A 22,822-nucleotide genomic window follows, 5' to 3' on the forward strand; every position below is an offset into this window, starting at 1 on the left:
CTCGAACACTTTGCTGAATAGCATTTTTTGATCTCCTGTTCTATATGAAGGAAACCAAGAATTAACTGTCAGAGTAGTAGTAATAATAATGATTTGATCTATATACTGCCCTTTATCAAAAGATCTCAGGGCGATGTACATTAGAAACACATTCCAAAACATCAGTGATAATCATAACAACAGTCCTCTCCAGCCTGCAAACTTCTCCAACCAGATGCTGTCCAGATGTTTTGGACTACAACTCCCATCAGCCCCAGTCAGTGAAGGTTTTGCGCTCTCACATCAGTTTCAGCGTCATACAGCTGGCCAGGGCTGATGGGAATTGTAGTCCAAAACATCTGGAAGGCACCAGGTTAGATTACAGTCTCTCCTGCCAAAGCTCATCTTGCCAGACTGCTGGATGTCAATTTGTCGGGGAGGCTGCAATGTGAGGATGCACTTGGCCCATGGCTCCTTGGCTCATAAGTGGCAGCAGATCCAATGCAAAAGGAAATCTTCATCTTTTACACTTGCAGAAATCTGCACAAATCACTTCTATGAAATGCCTGCTATGTTCCCTGTTGCGACATTATGTACACAGTGCCTTCTTTTTAAATTATTATCTATAAATATTTTTATCATGTATACAAAAGAATAAAAATGTGAACTAAGAAATAAGTGGTGTCGCTCTCGCCAAATTAAATTTTAGGGCCAGAAAGAAATATGGCAGCAGGAACAACTTCAGCACTCACCCAGGCGTGCTGGCCCAATGAGGGCTGGACATGCTAACCTGAGACACCAGCAAGCCAAACTCTCATGGTGAGCTGTTTGCATGTGACGAGGCACATGTCAGGACACTCACCCCAGGGGCATGTGATTTAACTGTGGCCACAGCCAGGCCTGTTTCACCTCTAAAAGATAAGTTTCTCTACATGCCGTACAAATATACACTACACCCAACATTTACAGTGTGTGATTTCTTGAAGTTTACAGCACAGGAAGCAGGCTGCCTAACTCTCCATGATATAGAAAACAATCACTCAAAATGCATTATCTTTCAGGCAGATGACCTTGCAATCCAGGAAAAGGGTGTGGAGCAAAGTACACCAGCAGCCACAATAAAAGGTTCTGAGGATACGGGAGGGACTGTGGGGCTACTGCATTGTCCTCTGTCGCTTGGCATCAAGGGGGGGGGCCTAGATTTCCAGCAATTCATCTGAGGCCTTCACTTTCATTGCTGGATCTTTTGGCCAGCTCTTGGACAGGTTTAGCCTGTGTAGGAAAGAATGGCTTTAGGGAAGAGGAATCCTGAGATACTGGCAAGGGCCATGCCTCACTGTTTCCTGGAGCAGGAGCACCAGCTGAGTATTGCCAGGTATGTCGTCCAGGAGCTCCATGCAACTCAGATGCTGCACTCACCTGTCCTTGTTTGGCTCTGCTGGACTGCCATGGGCTTCAAGATCTTCTTAGCATCACTTGCATAGCAAGGAACATTGTATTTGCCACTGGAGGTCTTGATGATGGCACCTCTTCTCTGAGCATCTTGAATCAAAGCATTCCAATCTTCATTTTCCTACAATGGTTTTTATTTTAATTTAAGAAACAATAAATTATTAGGACAGGAGACTGGGCAGGTGCGGTAGTGACGGTTTATAAACAAGAGTTGGGAAAATTCATGGATTCGAAGTTAATCCTGCTGCCTCAAAGTAGAGGCTGTTGTAGCTTGCTCCCAGTTCTCTTTTCTTCGAAGGCAGGGACAGGAACCTGGTGACCAAATCAGCCCCCCCCCCCAGCATTCCCAGTCAGCCCACCACCCTTCAACTTGTCAATCCCACCTGCTCCCTCTAAGGAGATTCTTCTAACTTCTGTTGCACTGCAGGAGAGGGCGAGTGTGATTGTGTGGGTCTCTGGCTCCATCTGCTTTTGGAGTATGCCTCTCAACAGCATTCCACAAGGAAAAATGGAGGCGACCTTAGCTTGAAAAAGACTGGCTAAATTAATCTGAAATACTAAAGACCACTAATAATGGGTGTCAGTAGAAATTAGGACACAGAACTTCCTTTGGATTGCACTCACTGGTAAACAGTGGCTTCCGAACACACAACAGAGAATCCCTCCAATACATTTGTACATAGACTACAATTATCCTTCCCTCCTCACTGCAGCTATAGAGCCACCAGTGACAGAGAAACAAGTATTGTTTAATGCAAGTCCACTAACAACTCTGCCACTTTACAGGAGCAACAGCAAACCATCATCACCAGGACTTCCAAATGGAGAAATCTGGATTGGAGGCCCTCTAGTGGCAAAGTCATTGCAGTACAAGACTGACAAAGGTGACCATAATAAGACTGAGTGCATACGTATGTGAGTGATTGTGATTTCACACAGAAAAGTGGCAGGATGGGAAAGAGGGTGCTGAAGTCTCCCCCACTCCACCTACTTTTCTCCTGACAGGGCTCACTCCCAGTCCAAGAGCCTGACTGGGAGAAAAGTGTCAGGATAGAGAAGAGTCTGATGGGGCAGAAGCAACTGTCATGGTAGAGAACCCAATCCCTTTCTCTGCTTGAAATAAACCCTCCCCACCACACAGTTTGGCATTTTAAAACACTGAGACGAGTGGAGAACTTCTGTGGCCCTCTATATGCTGCTGAACTACATCTCCCACCATCCCTTGACCACTGGCTATGCTGGCTGTGGCTGATGGGAGTTGTACAACATCTGTAGGGCTGTAGGATTCCCAGTCCCTGCCCTTACAGCCTCTCACGAACAACCTTGGTGGATCAGATCAAATGGTCCACCCCCTGAAGTGCCATGCTTGGTCTTGCATGAAAAATAGCAGTGGTGGGGAAGCTGTGTTGTTGGGTTCCAATTCCCACCAGCCCCAGCCAGCATAGCTAAAGGTCAGAAGACGGGAGTTGTAGTCCAGCAGCACTGGGAGGCAGCAGAGCTTCCTTAGCTCTGGAATATAGTATTGCCAGTTTAAGCTCAATTGTGGAAAGACCTAAAGTAACCTAATTGTTTTATAATTTATGAAACCTGAGTTTCAGGTTCCTCTGGGCACCCACAAGCAACAGGGCCTTCTCAGTGGTGGCTCCCTCTTTGTGGAATGCCCTCCCTGGGGAGCTATGTCTTTCTCCCTCATCATTGCCTTTCAGGAGGCATTTGAAAACATGTTTGTTTAGCCAGGCACTTTTGGTGGTTGAAGAACACTGTTCCTAGCAATGCTGAGATCACTGGATGAGAGAAAGGTCCCGTCCCCCCCCCCCCCCCGATTTTTAATCGTAGCTATTTTTAGAATGCTTTAACATTTATTCTGTGTTTGGCATGTTTACCACACTGGGCTCATTTGGGCAGAACATAAATTCAATAAATAAGCAAATGCTGCCCAATATTTTCCCTAACACTGCTGATTCAAAATACATAATTACTTACGACACCTTTTGGCCAGCCTGATGCTTTCCAGATGTTTTGAACTACAACTCCCACTTGCCACAGCCAGCAGAGCCAACATGTGCCCTCTTTTGCAAGTGTGGGCAGAGGGCCCAATCTATACAGGGTACTGTGCTCAGAAAATCCTGTGGGCACCCCTGAATCCTGTTATGCTCTCCTTCCAAACAACCCTATGAAGTAGGCTTGATTTATAGCTTTTGGAGGTGATATGGGGAGTTTGTGTGTGTGTATAAATCCAGGTGTCTTTGGGCCAAGCCCAGGACACCACCATTAACCCCCCACAAAGGTGCTTATTTCTTCTTCCACGTACCATGAGCGTTTGCAGGTGTCCAAGGATGAAGAGACTGTACTTGGCTCGGGTGATGGTGATATTCAGTTGCTGCAGACTCTTCAGAAACCTAGAGACGGGGGAAAACCCTGTATGTAAGGCTGGCTCAGGATGGGCAGCTATGTCCACAGTGCCCTACTAGCTACCACTGTGGGGTTCAACTAAATCCCTGTTTAAATTTCAAAGGCATTAAAAAAGTTTCAGGCATTCCCACCAAGGAGGAATAAATCTTAAAATCAGTCCATGCTCTGCTTTTGCAATTTCAGCTGCTCCCTACCCGCCACCATGTGGCTTCCAAGCGCAGACACCCCCACCACCATAAAAAAAAAAAAACACATGTGGAAAGGAAGTGGGCTGGTGGTGGAAACCAGCTTCATTCCATGTCAGGACCTTCAGCTGCCTATCCAGCACAACCTGTTGGTGGAGTAATACTATTTGTTGTGATTCAGGTGACTTGAAAAACAGAAATGCATCGTTAGCACAACAGTGAAATTTTTTCTCCTTCTAACCCCCCCCCCAACTTTTAAATAAAATAATAAAAAGAAGCCCCTTGTGAGTTATTCCTGACCTGCTCTCGACTCCCACCTTGACACTTGAACAGCAGTTCTTCTGGGGCGCATCTAAAAGCACTGGACCCATCGAAGCCAGGAGCCCTCTGATAAGGGCTCCCCATTTTGTGACCCATCTGAAGCTACAGAAGAGGAGAGGCAAGAGGGTGTCTGCACTCTGCCCTCCATTCTGCCCCCAAACCCAATGCTTCCTTCTGGCCTTGCCAACCCCTCAACTTCCCTGTTCGCCCACCTCCCAGATATATAGTTCAGTTGTAAGCTGACAAAGTGCCCCTCACCTTCAACACACACTGCACCTCCACTTACAATATGAACTTCTGGCTTCAAGATCTGGCTTTTATTGTGTGCTACCCTAGGCTGCCATTAGGTTCCTTCCAGGCAGTTTGACAGAAGGGCACATACACACAGTTTTTGGGTTGTGGGACAGGCAGGCACTTTCACATCCTGCTATTTTTTTCTGGAAGAGCCAGAAGAGTTGCTACCACTGGTTAGAGGCCCCCTCTTCTCCCCCCCCCCCCAGCTAGACACAGTGGAAGCGCCCTCCCAGATTCGCCAACATAAGGAATTGTAAATTCATTGGGATAAGGGAGGTGAAATGAGGAAGCTAACACAGCCTTGGCCCTGCCAGAGTGCCACACTTTGGGAACTCCTCTCATAAGATCCCTTATGGGCATCACAGGTGGTCAAGAGTGGAGTACAAGACCACCATAGGGGCTCCAACACCCCTTGTTCCAACCTTGAATTGTGGACAGTGGCCCACATACTTGACCACCCCAAGGATCACATCTTAAGTGTCAGAATTGCCAAGTTGAGGCACCTCAGTTGTCACCTCGCACTATGACAGCAAAGTCTTACCCAACTGATCCTTGCATGCTGTTCACTCGAACACAGGACACAATGATACAGTCCTTCTCACGGCCCTGGAACCCATCCACGAGGTCAACTTCCCCGACTCTGTAGAGAAAAGGAATGTCGTATGGTGCCATCCTAAATACACGTCTCTCTTTACCACCACCACTCATCCCCAAAAGAGAGGTGAAACTGATTGAGAAGGAAACAAACCACACTTTTATGAAGTTAAAGAAAACTCCACACTTCTTGTCTGAAATAGAAAACTATGTAAACAGTGAGAGAGCAAGCGAGGGAGCACATGGTAGATTGGAGAGATTACTTGAGTCAGTAGGTGAGCTGTTGCACCTCACTTTTCTCATATGTAAAATGGGAATATAACCTGTATTTTACACACTGCTGTTGCAAGAACAAATGAGATGGGGGGGGGGTTGTGGGAATGTTAAGGATAGTAGGAAATGATATATTGAATAAGCATTATCCTTCCTTCACTCATGCTAGTAAGTGATGTAGCAGAGCAGATTCCCCTCAATATACCTGGAAGCTAGCTTGCGGATTTGTTTGAAATATAAATTTTATTTATATCCCGCCCTCCCCAGCCGAAGCCGGGCTCAGGGTGGCTAACAACAGTAAAATAATGCAACATTCTAAAATCATTTCATTCTAAAATTAATTCAAATCAAATTGATGGCAACCATTGGGCTAGAGTTCTGTGAAGATTGCCAAAGGAGGGAGTCAGGCTGTGCCCTGGCCAAAGGCCTGGTGGAACAGCTCTGTCTTGCAGGCCCTGCGGAAAGATGTCAAGTCCCGCAGGGCCCTAGTCTCTTGTGACAGAGCGTTCCACCAGATCGGAGCCACAGCTGACAAAGCCCTGGCTCTAGTTGAGGCCAGCCTAACCTCTCTGTGGCCCGGGACCTCCAAGATGTTTTTTTTTGAAGACCGTAAGTTCCTCTGTGGGACATACCAGGAGAGGCGGTCCCGTAGGTATGAGGGTCCTAGGCCGTATAGGGCTTTAAAGGTTAAAGCCAGCACCTTAAACCTGATCCTGTACTCCACCGGGAGCCAGTGCAGCTGGTATAGCACCGGGTGAATGTGATCTTGCAGCGAGGACCCCGTAAGGAGTCTCGCCACGGCATTCTGCACCCACTGGAGTTTCTGGGTCAGTCTGAAGGGCAGCCCCACGTAGAGTGAGTTACAATAATCCAGTCTGGAGGTGACCGTCGCATGGATCACAGTGGCTAGGTCAGGGCGAGAGAGGTAAGGAGCCAACTGCTTAGCTTGGCAGAGATGAAAAAATGCCGCCTTTGTTATAGCTGCAATCTGCGCCTCCATGGAAAGGGAGATGTCAAAGATTACACCTAAACTCTTAACGGACGGTGCTGGCACTAATTACGCCCCCGTAAGAGATGGGAGTTGCCCCCCCAATCCCATATCGTCCCGACCCAGCCAAAGGACCTCTGTCTTCAAAAGATTTAACTTCAACCGACTCCCACATAACCATCCAGCCACAGCTTCCAAACATCTGATCAGTGTGTCTGGGGCCGAGTCAGGATGGCCATCCATCAACAGATAGAGTTGGGTGTCATCAGCATACTGATGGCAGCCCAGCCCAAAACTCCGGACAAGCTGGGCGAGGGGGCGCATAAAGATGTTGAAAAGCATCGGGGAGAGTATCACACCCTGAGGCACTCCACACAGCAAGGAGTGGCGCGATGACAATTCCCCCCCAAGTGCCACCTTCTGTCCCCGACCAGAGAGAAACGAGTGCAGCCACTGAAGGACTGTGCCCTGGATCCCCACATCGGCGAGGCGGTGGTCCAGGAGTTCCTGATCGACCATGTCGAAGGCTGCTGACAGGTCTAGAAGAATCAGCAGCCCCGACCCGCCTCGATCCAGCTGCCTGCGGAGAACATCTGTTAGGGCGACCAGAGCCGTCTCGGTCCCATGACCAGCACGGAAGCCGGACTGGAATGGATCCAAAGCCGATGTTTCCTCCAGAAACCCACCAAGCTGTTCAGCAACCGCTCTCTCAATCACCTTACCCAGGAATGGAAGATTCAAAACCGGGCGGTAATTGGATCTAATGATGTTTTCTTTAAGAGCGGACGCACCACTGCCTCCTTCAGTTCCCCTGGGAATGTCCTGGTGCCAAGGGACAAATTGATGATATCCCCTAGGAGGGCCCGCACCTCGTCTGGACATGCTCTAATCAGCCAAGACGGGCGCGGGTCAAGAGGACAGGTGGTGGGCTTTCCAGCTCGGAGGAGTCTGTCCACATCGGCTGGGGATATCCGGTCAAAGTGGTCCAATACTGGACCCAAGGACAGTCGAGGGGCCTCCAGTTCCGTTATTGTATCCAAATTGGCAGGGAGGTCACAGTGGAGCAACAGGACCTTCTCCGCAAAAAAGCTCGCAAATGCCTCACAGCTGTGTGTCAAATTGTTATTTAAATTTGGCTGTCCCTCGAGGGACGTTAAAGACCTAATTATACTAAATAATTGCGCCGGGCAAGAGCTAGCGGATGCAACGGAGGCCGAGAAGTAAGACTTCTTAGCGGCCTTCACTGCCATCTCGTAGGTTTTCATAAAAACCCTATAAGATGTTCTTGAGGCTCTGTCGCGGGCACCCTGCCATACTCGCTGTAGCCGTCTGAGGTCCCGCTTCATTTTCCGGAGCTCCTCAGTAAACCAGGGAGCCTGGTTTCTGCGGGGTTGCATTAGATTATTATGGGCACCACTCTGGGCAGCTCCCAACAGATTAAAAACAGAATAAAACATCAAACATTAAAAACTTCCCTAAACAGGGCTGCCTTCAAATGTCTTCTAAAAGTCAGATAGTTGTTTATTTCCTTGACATCTGATGGGAGGGCATTCCACAGGGCAGGTGCTACCACTGAGAAGGCCCTCTGCCTGGTTCCCTGTAACCTCACATCTTGCAGTGAGGGAACCGGCAGAAGGCCCTCGCAGCTGGACCTCAGTGTCTGGGCTCAACGATGGGGGTGGAGATGCTCCTTCAGGTATACTGGGCCGAGGCCGTTTACGGCTTTAAAGGTCAACACCAACACTATTTTAAAATGGGGTTTTAGAGCTGTCTTTTTAAAATAATATTTATTACTTTTAAAACTTACAAAAAAGAAAAAGAAGAAAGAAGACAAAAGAGAAAAAAGAACAAAAAAGAGAAAAAACAATACAATATATAAACTATACAAAACACAACCTTAACACATTAAACTAAACACAATAAACAAAACAAAACGATACAAAAACAATTTAAAAGCATACATCATACCTTTTCCATATTCTATCTTTCATTCCCTTGTTTCATCAACCTCCTCTCACCTCCCTTTTTGTATTCTACTTCTATTAGTTGTCTCAGCAATTCCTTTCCCTCTTTCTCTATTTTCTGTCATATAAATGTCTTAACATATTTTTAATCTTATTTTCCATTAAAACTAGTATACTTATTTAAGCTTAACTCCTTAAAACATTTCCACTAAGGCCATAAAATTTCATTCCAACATTTTTCTATCACTCATTAATTTTACAATATTTCTATATATAAACTTTAAATTTTCCAATCTTCTTCCACCATCTCCTCTCCCCGGTCTCGGACTCTGCCAGTCATTTCCGTCAACTCCATATAGTCCATCAACCTGGAGATCTTATGTCCGAGGCTCTTAACTCTTTTCCACGTCCCTTCTGCAGGTCTTCTTCATATTCTTTGATGCTAAAGAGCAGATCTCGGGGAAACTCCGACCTAACGATGCTTTTATTCCTTCTCGACAGGTCAGCCAAATTTCCGTAGTTAAAGCAAAGATCCATAAAGTATTTCAGGGCATGTTTCAAGATTCCTCCAAATCCAAAGGCCCCCAGAACTCCAATCTCCTCCTGACCCAAGTCCATGACCCAAAAGTCAGTTAATCCCTGCATGGAGGGATCTTTCCAACTTTCCTTTTCCAGTCCAAGCCAGGCTCCGATCCTCAAAATCTGACTTTTTCTAGTTTCAATCATAAAAGGCCTCAACTTATAGTCCTCAATTTGCCTCTGTAAGGCTGAGGCTCCCACTTGTATTACTTTAGGTTCGACAACAACTTTCTCCTTCTCCTCTTCCACAATTTGTCCTGCTAAAGTAAATTCCTGTACCAAATCCTGAATAATTTCTATATTGGTGCTCACTTTTTGTCCCAAGTTATCAATTTTAGTAGTCAAAACATCCGTCTTCTTGTGAAGTTGTTCCAACGAGTAGCTTATCTTACATAATGCAGTCACTAAAGCTTCTCCTGTCGACATTCTTAAATGGTCCAAGGTCAATCCCTGATTCTCACAGTTCTTATCATGCAGCTGGAGATTCCCCAGCTCCACTCTTGTAACAGTTTCAAAAGCTCCCTCTAGAGGGAAACAGTCTCCACTTGTATCAATCCTTTCAAGCACAGTTCAAAAAGTAAAGTTAGTTTCAATTTTCAGTTACTTTTCCTCCTTTTTAAACGCAGAAGAGGACAATGGAAACAATATATTTCTCTTATTTAACTAACTGTCAACATACGTTCTCTTCACTGTCAATGAACTCTCCCAAAACGTCAATCTACTGGCAGCCCGTTTCCAGGTTCAGAGCAGTGGTAATTTAATTTTTATCACTCTCTCCTGCAGGCTACACAGGCTAAAACCCCGAAGTGGGGGTTTTAGAGTTTTTAGGGGTTTTTGAATGTTTTACGTAGTTTTTATGTAGTTTTATGTAGTTTTTATGTAGTTTTATGTAGTTTCGTGGTAGTTTTATGTAGTCTTTATGTAGTTTTATGTAGTTTTTCAATTTCATTGTTCCGCAAGGGACAATGACAATAAAGATATCGTATATCGTTGAATTGTGATTGGAAACATACTGGGAGCCAATGTAGGTCTTTCAAGACTGGTGTTATATGTCCAAAAAATTCTCTCCCTGGAGTTATAGAAAAGAGTCAAAATTTGGGGAAGTGGCAGGATTTAAAGTAAATAGGAATAAAACTAAATTATTAGTCAAAACTTTGAAGGAAGAAGAGAAAAAAGAGTTGGAGCAAAATATTGAGATAGAAGTTCATAAAAAGGTCAAATATTTAGGGATATGGTTAACATCAAGAAACATAAATATTTACAAAGATAATTATGAAAAAGTGTGGCTCGAGATAAAAAGAAATTTAGAATTATGGAGCAGAATGAACCTCTCCCTGCTAGGAAAAATAGTTGCGGTAAAAATGAATGTTTTGCCAAAAATGCTATTTCTGTTCCAGTCAGTCCCAGTAATGGTAAAAGATGATTGCCTTAAAAAATGGCAGAAGGAAATTTCAAAGTTTATCGGGGGGGGGGGGGCAAAAGGCCAAGGATAAAGTATAAGTTACTTAGTTACTGTCAGGGAACTGACATCAGAGCGAGCAGAGCGAGAGGCGGAGGCAGGGCTCCAGAGCGATGCCGGAGAGGGGACCAGCAGGGGGGAAGGAATTCAGCGTAACACCAATAGAGATGAGAGGGAGATGGAGGAATTGGTGACAGGGCTCCAAGACCCTTCACCCGAATCTAGTGGAGAGAGCGCTGGCACGCCCCTGCCTTCCCCTCACTTGCGCAGACGCGTTCCGCGCAGGGAACATAGGAGGAGACTTGGGGTCAAACAGCTTTTATGCTGGAAGAGGTTCAAGAAACGCCCACTGACGGATTCTGCAAGTGACTAACAGGTCACGGAGGGCGAGCTCTAACCCTAAACATGGTTGAGCAAACAAACTGACTAAACTGAAGGCAATTTACGCACAAGTAACCCCCTTACAACCATTACAGCAATCCGTCAGTCCCTGCTGTTACTTGTGCGCAAGCAGTGGAAACATGAGCCAGACTGGAGGCGCCGGGGCAGCGGAGCAAACTGCGGGGGCGCAGGACCTAGTGAAGAGGAACCAGGAGCTGGAACGGCATGTAGCACTGCTGATGGCGCGGCTGGATGAGAGGCGCACCCAGGACGCGCAGGTTAGACCCACCCCGTGGCAAAAAAGGTGCCCGGACTGGTACACAAATTTGGGGGGAAGCCCCAGGAATATAATGGATTCCAAACAGAAATAGAGTACGCCTTGCAGCTGCAGCATGATGACTTTGCTGACGAGGCAGCGCAGGTGGCGTATATTGTGGGGCACCTTGAGGGCAGCGCGAGGGAATGGGTTAGACCCCTAATGGCCCCCGCCATGAAGGACGTCAGGAAGTTTCTTCAGGCGATGGACGCTATGTATTCAAGCCAATTGGGGGAGAGTCTGACACAGAGGGAGCTGATGAGATGCAGGCAGGGGGATCTTTCCGTTAGAGACTACTGGTCCCGCTTTGCGATGTTAATACACAGGCTCGAATGGGATCTAGATAGCCCCCCCATACGGATGCTGTTTGAGGAGGGGTTGTCCCCAACCGTTAAAGATGAGCTCTCCCGCGCGCCCCGCCCGGAGACTATGGATCAGCTGACAAAAGCTGCGATGGCGATAGGCGCTCGCCAGGAAGCGCGCGCTTTGGAAAGGCGGGAAGGGAGAGGAGAGCGTTGCCCTGACTACCGCATTCCTGAGATGCCAAAGCAGCCTTCCGATGACGTGGTGCCAATGGAAATTGATGGGGCGCGCGCATGCGAGGTTCCGAGCGCCCACCAAGGAGGCAAAAGGGAAGGAAAGGCTGGGGAAAGCACCAAGAAATGTTTCCTCTGCCAACGGCCAGGACACTTTGCCAGGGTCTGTCCACAAAGAAAGGCTTGGCAAGGGATGGTGGGAGCCGCTGGAAATGAGGAGGGGGGGGCAGAGGAAAAGGTGCAGGGAAACGCCAGCGCTTGACTGCCCACAGGGGGGCGCAGCAGCCAAGCGAACAACTAACAGAAGTGCCCCAACCAGACCCACCCAAGGTTTCTATAGCGATAGAGGTGGTGCTAGAACACCCAGTCAAGGTGAAGGCAATGCTGGACTCAGGCAGCTCCTGTAATTTTTTTAGTAAGGAGATTGCACTGGAGCACCAGATCCACCTGCTGCCACTTGATTTCCCACTCCAAGTGACCACGATAGATGGCAGGGAGCTGCTGGGAGGGGAGGTAACGCATCAAACCCCGCCAATGAGAATGAGTGTGTCCAGGCACACAGAAACCATTGCCTTTCATGTGGCCACACTGGCGGGACCCCCGATAATACTGGGCATGAGCTGGCTAGTGCTACATGATCCAGTGGTGGCTTGGCATCAACGGACAGTCACCTTCGGGTCAGCGCACTGTTTGGAACACTGTCTAGGGGGAGTGAAGCCCAGAGTGAGGTTGGCCAGAGTGGCAGCAACTACACTGAAGCAGAGAGCGGAAGTGCCGCCACAGTACGCGAACTTACAAGAGGTCTTCAGCGAGAGGGAAGCGGACAGGCTGCCGCCACATAGGCCCTTCGACTGCTAAATCAACCTACTCCCTGGGGCGCAGCTGCCGGTGGGTAAGCTGTATGCCATGTCGGACCAAGAGATGCAGGAGTTGCGAGACTTTATAGACAAGAACCTGAAAAGGGGGTTTATAAGAGAATCTAAGGCAGTGGGGGGCAGCCCTGTGTTTTTTGTGGATAAGAAAAACACGGATCAGCCGAGGTTCGTCGTAGACTATCAAAGATTGAACCTCGTATCGGAACCCGTGACCTTCCCAATGCCCAGAATTGATGATATTCTGACTAGGGTAAGGAAGGGTAAGATTTTTACCAAGCTGGACCTTCGGGGAGCATACAACTTGATTAGAATGAGAGAGGGGGACGAATGGAAAACCACCATGTTCACCCCCCTAGGGGCCTTTGAGTACCTAGTCATGCCATTTGGATTACAGTCGGGCTCAGCCTGTTTTCAAAGCTTCATGCACCATGTGCTGGGTCCCCTGCTGTACAAGAACTGCGTAGCATTTCTGGACGACGTCCTGATCTATTCGGACAATGAAAAAAAGCATGTCCAGGACGTCAGGGAAGTGCTGAAAAGGCTACAAGAGCACCAGCTGTGGGTCAAGCTGGAAAAGTGCCAGTTTCACGCCAAAGAAGTGGAATTCCTGGGATACAGGTTGTCAGACAGAGGCCTAGCCATGGACCCCGGCAAGGTGCAGGCGGTGCTGGAATGGAAGGCCCCCCAAACCCGGAAGGATGTTCCTCGGGTTCAGCAACTTCTACCGGAAGTTCATCAAGAACTTCGCCCACTTGACCGCGCCCATCACGGATTGCCTCAGTAGCAAAAAGAAGTTCGTCTGGATGGAAAGTGCCCAACGATCCTTCGAAAGGCTAAAGAAGGCGTTCAGCTCGGAGGAACAGCTCCTGCACGTGGATCTGCAGAAGCCGATGAGGCTAGAGACCGACGCATCGGACAGAGCGATAGGAGCGGTGTTACTCCAGCCGGGACCAGGCCAACACACCTGGAGGCCGTGCGCCTTCTTCTCAAGGAAGCTGAATAAATCGGAACAGAACTACACGGTGTATGATCGCGAACTGTTAGCTATTTATGCAGCATTTCGCCAGTGGAGACATCTCCTAATAGGGGCTCAGCACAAGATTCAGGTTTGCACTGATCACAAGAACTTGGAATACTGGAGAACAGCGCGAGTTCTCAACCAGAGACAGATTCGATGGGCACAGGAGTTCTCCAAGTTCTTCTTTGAGATCAAGTACGTGCCAGGAGAAGAGAACGTGAGAGCAGACGCGCTTTCCCGGAAACCGGAGTACACGAAAGGAGAAGGACCACCGGAAGCTCGACACGATTTCCCTGAGGAACGATGGGTTTGTGGGGGAGCGTTGGTTGGGAAACGAGAACTAACCGAGCTAATTCGCCAGGACGAATTCGCCCAAACCAGAATCAGGGAACTCAGGGGAACTGAGGGAGACCGGGGAGGTTTTGAGGAAAGGGAAAGACTGCTATATTACAAGGGAGCAATGTATGTGCCCGGGGAGGCCTTGCTTGAAAGGGTGCTCAAACAGCTTCACGACAACCCAACAGCGGGGCACTTTGGGCAACACAAGACCATGTTACTGGTCACCAGGGAGTTTTGGTGGCCAAGGGTGAGGGAAGATGTACGAGAGTATGTACTGGGGTGTGACCGCTGCCAAAGGGCCAAGGGAGAGAGGGCAGCCCCGGCAGGGCTACTGGAACCCTTACCCACACCGGGAAGACCCTGGGAGGTGGTGTCTATCGATTTCATGACAGATTTACCCAAATCCAGAGGGAAGACAGCAGTCATGGTAGTAGTAGATCTGCTAACCAAAATGTGCCATTTCATAGCGTGCTCTCATGCAGTGACTGCAGAGGAAACCGCCCAGTTGTTCATGAATCACATCTTCAGGTTGCATGGGGCTCCTTCGAGGGTTATCTCTGACCGAGGGAAACAATTTACCTCGAGGTTTTGGAGGAGGCTTATGAACTTATTGCAGGTGGAGATGGGATTCTCGACGGTGAGGCACCCGGAAACTAACGGGCAAGCAGAGAGGGCGAACAGCATTTTACAGCAATATCTACGCTGTTACGTCAACGAGAGACAGAACGATTGGGTAGAAAAGCTAGCACTGGCAGAGTTTGCATATAACAATGCGGAGCATGTGTCCACGGGGATGAGCCCGTTCTTGGCTAATTATGGGTGTCACCCCAGGGCCTTTCCCGGGAGGGGGGAGGAAGGGGGGAGCGTGCCCGCCGCAGAGCAGTTCGTGGAAGAAATGGAAGCCCTGCACCAGCAGCTTAAGATGAATCTGGAAAGGGCCAAGGAGGCGTACAAGAGACAAGCAGACAAACGCTGCCGTGAAGGGGAGACCATTAGGGTGGGGGACCGGGTGTGGTTATCCACACAAGGCTTACCCTTCAAGGGCGGGTGTAAGAAGCTGAGGCCAATACGGCTGGGACCATTTGAGGTGACACACCAAGTGAACCCGGTGGCATTCTGGCTCAAGTTGCCAGACAGCATGAAAATCCACCCGGTATTTCATAGGTCACTGCTCTCACCGTACAGGGGGGAGCGGAGGGTCCGGGGGGTAGGAGGGGAAGGGCTCACACACCCACAACTGGAAGAGAGGGAACACCACCACCAGGTAATGGAGATCCTGGATTCGTGCTGGCAGGGGCGGCAGGTGGATTACCTAGTAGCTTGGGAGGGGGAAACCGAGTCAGAAAACACGTGGGTTCCCGTGGGGGAAATAGATGATGAATTTCTGGTGGAAGAGTTCCACAACAGGTATCCGAGGAAGCCCAAACCCCTGGAGCGATTCTGGGAGGAGCAATTTGCCACCACCGATGAGGAGGAGGAGGATTTCGTGGGTTTTCCAGCTTCCCCAGAGGAAGGAGGAGAATCGTCAGGAGAGGAGGAATCAGATTGGGAAGCCCCTCCCGTGAGGAATCGGAACGGGTGGGAAGCTGGGTTTGAGTTCTCGGACGACGACAGCAGCTCCTTTTGGGGATTCCCTACATCGTCAGCTGAAGAAGCGGACAAGGTCACATCACAGGGTCAGGCCGGGGGTGGAGGGGGTCCTGGGAGGGAGGTGGATGTCAGGGAACTGACATCAGAGCGAGCAGAGCGAGAGGTGGAGGCAGGGCTCCAGAGCGATGCCGGAGAGGGGACCAGCAGGGGGGAAGGAATTCAGCGTAACACCAATAGACATGAGAGGGAGATGGAGGAATTGGTGACAGGGCTCCAAGACCCTTCACCCGAATCTAGTGGAGAGAGCGCTGGCACGCCCCTGCCTTTCCCTCACTTGCGCAGACGCGTTCTGCGCAGGGAACATAGGAGGAGACTTGGGGTCAAACAGCTTTTATGCTGGAAGAGGTTCAAGAAACGCCCACTGACGGATTCTGCAAGTGACTAACAGGTCACGGAGGGCGAGCTCTAACCCTAAACATGGTTGAGCAAACAAACTGACTAAACTGAAGGCAATTTATGCACAAGTAACCCCCTTACAACCATTACAGTTACTTACAGATACAAAAGAAAGAGGCGGTTTGGCCTGCCCTCCCATACCTTAAATTGTATTATGAGGCTGCATGTTTGGTATGGATTAGGGACTGGATAAAGCTGGAAAAGCAAGAAGCATTGGATTTGGAAGGTCATGATAATAGATTCGGATGGCATGCATATCTATGGTATGGGAAAGGAAAAGTACATAAAGGATTTTATAATCATATAATTAGGAAATCATTAATGAGGGTTTGGGAGAGATATAAAGATTTAATAGAACAGAAGACACCTTGGTGGCTCTCAGCACTTGAAGCTTTGCTGCTCAAGCCACTTGGTAAAAAAGGAAAATGGCTTACATACAGTGATTTACTAAAGGACCGAGAAGGAAAATGGAAGCTAAAAGAGTATGAGGAAATAAAAGATCATTTTCAGAGTTGGTTACTGTCAGGGGCTCAGGAGCAGAAGCACAGGAGGGGGAGGAAATGGAGAGCGAGGGGGAGGAATCCGAGGGGAGCGTAGGAGATGACAGTGGCCCGAGGGATTCCATGAGCCTCTCCAGCAAATCGGAAGATTCACAGAAGGGGGCGCCAGTGGCCAGGGGTAGGGGGTTCCCAAGGGGAACGCCCCAGGAGCAAGGGGGCAGCAGGGACTCCCAGAGCAGTAGTTGGAAATCAGGACCAGCTTCCCCACCAGAGCAGAGTGGGGGGGAAGGGTCCCAAGTATCGGGGCCAGTGCATTCCCCACCAGGGAGAGAAGACGAGGCAGAGCTGACCACGCCTCCATCGGAGAGTCGGACAACGGAGGGGAGGTCAGATCCGGCCAGTATCCCGGAAGAGGGAAGCAGTGACAGAAGTAGTGTAACGGTTAGGAGAAAGGTCACTGGGTTGGCGCGAGAGGCAAGTTCAAATGTACAGGAGCGCGGGACAGCAGAGAATGAGGATTGGGAACCGGGTCCTAAAGCCCGCCGGAGGCAGGGGGAGGAGCTAAGCGACTCAGCGTCGGAAGAGTCCAGAAAGGGCAATGCCCCAGCGGGCAGGAGGACCCAGAGGAGGAGAGAGCAGCGGAAAAGGTGGAGCAGGGCTAGGATCTTAAACTGGTGTCAGAGGGGAGGAGACTCAGACGGGACTTCGCCGATCTAGGGTTTAAGACGTAGGGCTGCACGCTGCGGCTTTGAAATGGAAACTGAACTTCAATAAAGACTTTTGTACATTAAGACAGCCTAGCGTTGGTCCTCTGTGAGCTGGGACCTAGAGGCAGCTCTGACAGTTACATTACAGGCAATTACACAAGATATACAAAGAAGACAACAAGAAAGGATTTAGTTATACTACTTCTAGATTTCAAAAGGAAATGATAGAAGGAAAAGTGAAGTTGCTGAATGGTGCATATAGTATTCTGCTAGAATGGGAAACAAAAGATGAGGTGAAATCGGTCATGATCAAATGGGCACAAGATATAGGACATAATATACAATTTGAAGATTGGGTTAAATTGTAGAGAATAGATTTAAAATTTACAGACTGTTCTCTTTTGAAAGAAAATTACCTAAAAAAACAACAAAATGAATTGGACTCCCTGGCAGGTTTTGAATAAACATACACAAATTTATTGAGGGATAACATAGAAGATAGATAATATAAGGATGTATACAGTTTTATAATATGCGAAAGTTAACACTGGATGAGAAATCAGAGAGGAGCTGAGGGAAGTCGTGGGGGGGAGGGAGGGAGGGTTTGTTGGGGAGGGGGGAGGGGAAAAATGGGGGGGAATAAGGAAGATGATTTGTTTTGATAATTTGCTATGTTGAAATTGTTAATAAAAAAAAATCGAAAAAAAGAAAGAAAAAAAAGACTGGTGTTATATGCTCCTGGCGGCCACTCCCAGTCACCAGTCTAGCTGCCGCATTCTGGATTAATTGCAGTTTCCGGGTCACCTTCAAAGGTAGCCCCATGTAGAGCGCATTGCAATAGTTCAAGCGGGAGATAACTAGAGCATGCACCGCTCTGGCGAGACAGTCCGCGGGCAGGTAGGGTCTCAGCCTGCATACCAGGTGGAGTTGGTAGACAGCCGCCCTGGACACAGAACTGACCTGCGCCTCCATGGACAGCTGTGAGTTCAAAATGACTCCCAGGCTGCGCATCTGGTCCTTCAGGGGCACAGTTGCATCATTCAGAACCAGGGAGTCCTCCACACCCACCTGCCCCCTGTCCCCCCAAAACAGTACTTCTGTCTTGTCAGAATTCAGCCTCAATCTGTTAGCCGCCACCCATCCTGCAACCACCTCCAGACACTCACACAAGACCTTCACTGCCTTCACTGGTTCTGATTTGGAAGAGAGGTAGAGCTGGGTAACATTCGCATACTGGTGAACACATAGCCCAAACTCCCTGATGATCTCTCCCAGAGGCTTCAGATAGATGTTAGAAAACATGGGGGAGAGGACGGAACCCTGAGGCACCCCACAAGTGAGAGCCCAGGGGTCCGAACATCCATCCCTTAACTCCACTTTCTGAACACGGCCCAGGAGGAAGGAGCGGAACCACCGTGTAACAGTGCCCCCAGCTCCCAGCCCCTCAAGATGGCCCAGAAGGATGTCGTGGTCGATGGTATCAAAGGCCGCTGAGAGATCCAGCAGAACTAGGAAACAGCTTTCACCTCTGTCCCTAGCCTGCCGGAGATCATCAACCAGCACGACCAAGGCAGTTTCAGTCCCATGATGAAGCCTGAATCGCAAATGGAAGGGATCCAAATGGTCCGCATCCTCCAGGCGTGCCTGGAGTGGTTCCGCAACCTGTTGGAAAACGCCCTGGGGAGGCTCCTTCAGATGGCAACTGAATGATGATCTGTTGAGAAGTTCATTAATTGTTAATAAGGCCCAAAAAACCCTAAAGGATTATTTTGAACTTAATATGAATCAAGGAACGGAAATAAGGGTTATTTGGGAGGCCAGCAAAGCGGTAATGAGAGGGTTTCTGATACAACAAAACGCAATTAGGAGAAAGTCACAGAATGAGACAAAAGATAAAATTATGGAACAACTAAACGATAAAGAGAAGAAGCTTAGAGGAAACCCAAAGAATTTGCAGATCCAAAAAGAAATTAAAGCTCTACAGGTTCAATATTCACAGTTAGTAAATCAAGAAATTGAATGGAAGATAAGAAGGATGAGACAAAGAAATTTTGAATCTGCAAATAAATGTGGGAAATTATTAGCCTGGCAACTAAAGAAGAGACAAAAACAAAGTACTATTACAAACATTGATGCAGAAGGAAAATCTGTAGAGCAGTGTTTCCCAACCTTGGGCCTCCAGCTGTTTTTGAACTACAACTCCCATCATCCCTGACTAGCAAGACCAGTGGCAAGAGATGATGGGAATTGTAGTCCAAAAACAGCTGGAGGCCCAAGGTTGGGAAACATTGCTGTAGAGAACCCTGCAGACATTAGAAAATGCTTTTACAAATATTATAAACAACTGTATAAAAAGGATAAAGAAGATATAGGGAAAATCGAGCAATTTATAAAGACTAATGGGTTGCAACAGATTCCGGAGGATAAAAAGAATCTACTAAAAGGTGTAATTACAAACCAGGAAGTGGAACAGGCAATAAATTCAATGCAACTTGGCAAGACACCAGGACCTGATGGTCTATCAGCGAAATATTATAAGACATTGAAAGACTGGCTCATTCCACCTCTGGTAGAAGTATCTAATTCGATTTTGGGAGGGGGCAAAGCACCTGAAACCTGGAAGCAAGCTTACCGTAGTTTTCGCTCCATTACACGCATTTTTTTCCTCCTAGAAAGTAAGGGGAAATGTCTGTGCATGTTACAGAGCGAATGCTTCCCTCCTCCGTGGTTTCCAGCGGGAGAAGAGCCGCTGAATGGGGAGGAGAGAGGGACAGAGTGCCTGCTTCTTTAAAGGAGCAAAGCGGGAGGGGAGGGGAGGGGACGGCTCCTGTACGGTTGGCTCCTTTAAAGCAAGCAGGCTCTCTGTATCTCGTCCCGCTTTGCTGGAAATAGCAGGAAAGATTTTCAGCTCGTGTAAGTGGCTCCTGTCCGGTAGGCTCCTTTAAAGCAAGCAGGCTCTCTGTCCCTGCAGCAAAGTTTTTCAGCTTGCTAAGGAGGGGAGGAGGAGGGAGAGAAGCAGAGCTTGCTCCACGCGTGCTCCTTGTCCATTGAGTTCTTTTCCTTCCCTCCCCACTTAAAACGTGGTTACAAAGCACAGATCCACATGGATCCTCAGGATTTTTGCACTGGGTCACCCCAAATTCACCATCAGATCACATGTCTGTGGCCACAGCATGAACCACAAAAATCATACATCCACTGTTTCGTGTAGAATATTTTTTTTCTTGTTTTCCTCCTCTAAAAACTACATGCGTGTTATGGTCAGGTGCGTGTTATCGAGCGAAAAATACAGCATATTACTCTGATTCCTAAACAGGGTCAAGATAGATCCAATGTTAAAAACTACAGACCAATCTCCCTACTCAATGTGGATTATAAAATTTTTGCAAACATACTGGCCAACAGGCTGAAGCAGGTTTTATCTGAGTATATTCATAAAGACCAGGCAGGATTTCTGCCTGGAAGACATATGAAAGACAACATTAGAAATGTTGTAGATATTTTGGAAAAGTTAGAAGAAAGAAAGAGTTGTAAAGCAATGTTAATGTTTATTGACGCAGAGAAAGCCTTTGACAATGTTTCTTGGAGTTTTATGTTACATAATTTAGAGAGTATGGGGATAGGTCATGATTTTTTAAATGGTATTAAAGCGATCTATCTAGAACAAAAAGCTAAAATTATTGTAAATAATGTGGTTTCAGAGGAAATTAGAATTGAGAAAGGAACCAGGCAAGGGTGCCCACTTTCCCCTCTGTTGTTTATTTCAGTCCTGGAGGTCTATGATTAGAAAAGATGAACAAGTCAAAGGTATTACAGTAGGTTCGAAACAATATAAATTAAAAGCCTTTGCTGATGATCTAGTTCTGACATTACAAGATCCATATTCCAGTGCAGTCAAAGCACTGGAGCTGATACAAGAGTTTGGTCAGGTAGCAGGATTTAAATTAAACAAGAGCAAGACCAAAGTAATTGAGAAAAATCTGGATAATGAAGAAAGGAAAATACTACAAGAAAAAACGGGCCTAGATTTTGTGAAAAAAGTTAAATATTTGGGCGTGAACCTGTCTGGGAAAAATCTGAACTTGTACAAAGATAATTATGAGAAATTATGGAATGAAATTAAGAGAGATTTGAAGATATGGTCAAATTTAAAATTGTCATTAATGGGCCGGATTTCTGTGATTAAGATGAATGTGCTGCCAAAGATGCTCTTCCTGTTGCAAGCCCTCCCAATTATAGATAATTTGAAATGCTTTAAAGAATGGCAGAAAGCACTCTCTAGATTTATCTGGCAGGGGAGGAAACCCAGAATTAAATATAAATTAGTTACGGATTCTAAAGAAAGAGGGGGATTTTCCCCGCCAGATTTAAAAATCTATTTTGAAGCTGCTGCACTTTGCTGGATTAAAGAATGGATGCAACTAGAAGACACAGATCTATTAGATTTGGAGGGATTCAACAATGTGTTCGGTTGGCATGCATATTTATGGTATGACAAGGTAAAGGCCCATAATGCATTTTATTTTTTTTTATAATATTTTTATTAAGTTTATGAAATACAGAAAAAAGAGATAAAGACAGATATAAATAAAGTAGAGAAATTACAAATTTCCATAATCCTTTTTTCCAGCACATCTATTGGACTTCCCCACATCCTCCAAACCCTGCGTTCTCTGTAATACAAAACATCAGCAATTTGTTAACTTATTTCAAAGCTTATTGTATCTTTCATTTTATTATGTTGCCTAGTTTCAAAACTGTTGTAACCCAAATCTTATACGTTTTAGCTTAAACACAATAAAGTTATTTCATTATTCCACCTCTGACTTCTTGTACCTTAATTTCCATTTCATTAATTTACAATTGCTGAAGCTAGAATTTCTAAAAAGTGCATTTTTTAACATTCATACAACTTGTAATGTTTTTTCAAATAGTCTTTAAATTTTTCCCAGTCCTCCTCGATTGTTTCTTCTCCCAAGTCTCGGATTCTGCCAGTCATTTCGGCCAGTTCCATATAGTCCATCAACTGCGTCTGCCATTCCTCCAGCGTGGGTAAATCTTGTGTCTTCCAATGCTTAGCAATCAGGACCCTTGCTGCTGTGGTAGCATACATAAAAAAAATTCTATCTTTCTTAAGTACTCTCTGGTCCACAATGCCCAGAAGAAAGGCCTCCGGTTTCTTAGGTAAGGTAAATCTAAGTACCTTTTTTAGTTCATTATGAATCATCTCCCAAAAGGCCTTCACTTTCGGGCAAGTCCACCAGAGATGGAAGAATGTCCCTTCCGCCTCTTTACATTTCCAACATTTATTGTCAGACAGGTGATATATCTTAGCAAGTTTGACTGGGGTCATGTACCACCGGTATATCATTTTCATAATATTTTCCTTCAAGGCACTACATGCCGTAAATTTCATTCCGGTGTTCCATAACCTTTCCCAGTCTTCAAACATAATGTTGTGCCCCAAGTCCTGTGCCCATTTTATCATGGCGGATTTGACTGTCTCGTCCTGTGTATTCCATTTAAGCAGCAAATTATACATTCTCGAAAGTAGTTTATTTTTTGGCTCTAACAGTTCTGTCTCTAATTTCGATTTTTCCACCT

General features: G+C 47.1%; 1 protein-coding gene across 1 annotated transcript in view; it reads right to left on the reverse strand.

Moving 5' to 3' along the window:
• Positions 1-1,133: 1,133 nt before the first annotated feature.
• Positions 1,134-22,822, reverse strand: part of LOC309333183 (putative helicase senataxin) — a gene marked incomplete at its 5' end in the record, with an annotated part of 68,712 nt that continues 47,023 nt past the window's right edge. The window contains 3 exons of the mRNA XM_081846583.1: positions 1,134-1,552; positions 3,743-3,830; positions 5,185-5,283. Of these exons, the coding sequence (XP_081702709.1) occupies positions 1,382-1,552; positions 3,743-3,830; positions 5,185-5,283 (358 nt within the window). The 3' untranslated portion in view covers positions 1,134-1,381. The remainder of the gene's footprint in view (positions 1,553-3,742; positions 3,831-5,184; positions 5,284-22,822) is intronic.

Source organism: Podarcis erhardii, assembly GCF_964252035.2.
Source record: "Podarcis erhardii genome assembly, chromosome: W".
NCBI lineage: Eukaryota > Metazoa > Chordata > Lepidosauria > Squamata > Lacertidae > Podarcis > Podarcis erhardii.